This window comes from Olea europaea, unplaced genomic scaffold, assembly GCF_002742605.1.
Source record: "Olea europaea var. sylvestris unplaced genomic scaffold, O_europaea_v1 scaffold16980, whole genome shotgun sequence".
Classification (NCBI taxonomy): Eukaryota; Viridiplantae; Streptophyta; class Magnoliopsida; order Lamiales; family Oleaceae; genus Olea; species Olea europaea.
This window is the reverse complement of record NW_019234667.1, coordinates 1-2,330: the sequence shown is the minus strand read 5'-3', so window position 1 is coordinate 2,330 and position 2,330 is coordinate 1. Positions and strand designations below refer to the sequence as shown.

The following is a 2,330-nucleotide window of genomic DNA, read 5'->3' as shown; positions in this document are numbered from 1 at the left end:
CACTCAATCTTCTCTAACCTCCCTCAATTCGCGTACTAACTCTGTATAATAACTATAATTAGGCTCTGTAAGTTAACGGGGTAAAGGGTAGGCAGGGGAGCACAGGGCCACCTTCTGACTTCCACTAATATATTCCAAACACATAAACAATTCAAAAGTGAGATTTTCGATCAAATGATATGATCCCCACACAAATTCTTGTTCTGGAATTCAATTATTTCTTTCATTTTCATTTAAACTAAAGTTAAATGCCAGCTTTATGCAATATAAAAACAACAAATACAGGCCTGCTACAAAAGCTCCTTTTATCCTTTCCCTTTGTGCTAATCAAATTCAGTTACAGACAACAAATTAATGTTTTCTATTCTAATCCTAGCTAACCAAACATTAATCATAATTCATCAATTATTACAAGAATATATTTGCATACAAAGAACCCTATCCTAATTGTAGCCAAAGCTGCATCATTTTGCCTGTAGATGGCCCAACACTGTTCCATCTTTTAACCGGGGCATATACCTTTTTCCTTTATCCTTCTTTCTTTGGCACAAAGTCAGGAGGTCCACACTTCTCCTATCTTATCGATATTCCTATTCTTTGCTAGGTAGGGTTTCAAATAAGCCAGTTGCATAAAATTACGGCTAATGTTGCCTTATCGGAAAGTTCCTCCGAATGTCGGGGTCCAAAAATCGACTGATGATTCGTGAGTAACCGGATAAGTGCTCGAAATCGGTACTAAACATAGCCCTCGACTTCTAAGATCTTGTCGTGGTCCTTGTTCAGGAACCTTGGATTTATCAGAATTCTGAAAATATGAGGAAGATTATTATGAGATTTCTAAAAACTTACAAGATTACATGGTTGAAGATTAAGAATTACAGTTTTATTACTTTCAACTCTTAATCATTATGGCATTAATGTGATGCAAGACTGTTTCTGTACCTGCTGGAGTTGTATTGGAGATCCACTTTTCATGTATGGCGTACTTAAAACCTGACATTATAAACCAGAAGAAAATATTAGTACAAAACCTTAATTTTATGAGTGAAATGTATCGCGAAAAATTATATGATTTGTAAATGATGTTCTATGAGACTTACCCCAACTTGTTCATGTAGAAATTTTATGTATTCAATAGCTTCAGAAAGCACAGAAGCCGTATCAGTCTGAGAAATCGGATTCGATATTTAGTCATACAAGAAGTTTTGTTTAATAATTCGAGATTAAGTGAAGGATTGTTTTGGAATTGTTAACGTATACCTTTCCAAAAGGTGAAACTAATTGTTGAAGGGCAGTGATTCTGTCTCCCATCTTCTCTTTTCTCGCCTAATCAAGAACAAAGATATCGTCTTGTTAATTGTTTATATGAATTAAGAAAAAGCTGGAAATAATCAAAACTTCAACTTTTCTCAAAGTAAAAGTTTAAATTAATTTATTGTGCATACCTTAAAAGCTGGCAAAGGTGATGGCGTTTCATTCCTTGGTCTTTTATTTGATGCTTGAGTGCTTGTTTTCTTTGCTGTTGTACCCAAATCCCGAATTTCTAATGTATTCTTTTGGAGAAAATGAACACGAATTTTACTATCTTAAACAAGAACAAGAAAACCCTAGTTAAATTTTTACAGGAAAACTTTAGAAAATTTTATCACCTTTGGTTTTTCATCTAAGGCCGGTGTAGGAATTGGCGTTGGCAACGAAGAAAAGAAGCTCGGTCGAACATCATCGGATGCATTCCAGAAGGGAGTTTTATTGGTGAAATATATATTACCAGGAGACTGTTTTTGAGGCACTGTTGTTCTTAAGAATGTCTGAGGAAATTTGTTCCAAGAAGGCGTCCATTCACCTGTGTTCGATCCGTAGTTCATTGGATACGGAAAATTCATGGGCCGGTTTTCGTATGTCGAATGCTGTGGCTGATTTTCAGATAACAGAAGGCCATAGGCAGCTGAATCCGCCGGAAAACCCTGCTGGGATGTAATTGTACTGCTTTCAGTTTCACCGGAGCTATCTAAAGAATAAACCCGGTTGATTTGCTTGTATTCATTCGCATTTGAATCCTCAGAACCTGCAGAATATAATTTCTCCCTCCAATGATCTTGAGAAGATGCTGTACCAGTTTCTTGATGAAAATTGCTATTTGAACTACTCAAATCTTCTTGAAGCATAGAACGAAAACTGCTCTCAGCTTTGTCTCCTTCACGCCTGTCCAAGAAATTGAAGAAATTTCGTTCATGCAAGAAAAAAAGTACTTGAAAAGTAAAAATCAAACTGAAATTAATCAATTAGACCTACATTTGGGACTGGTTCCAATCCATGGCTTGAGAAGAAAG

General features: G+C 36.0%; 1 protein-coding gene across 1 annotated transcript; it reads right to left on the bottom strand.

Moving 5' to 3' along the window:
- Positions 1-239: 239 nt before the first annotated feature.
- On the bottom strand, positions 240-2,327 carry LOC111377644 (transcription factor bHLH123-like; the record flags this gene model as incomplete). Its single annotated transcript, XM_023000769.1, has 7 exons — positions 240-805; positions 943-993; positions 1,101-1,166; positions 1,261-1,326; positions 1,446-1,553; positions 1,650-2,202; positions 2,293-2,327. Coding segments are annotated over 7 exons (1,032 nt in total), but the record flags the coding sequence as incomplete, so codon positions are not given.
- Positions 2,328-2,330: the final 3 nt, after the last annotated feature.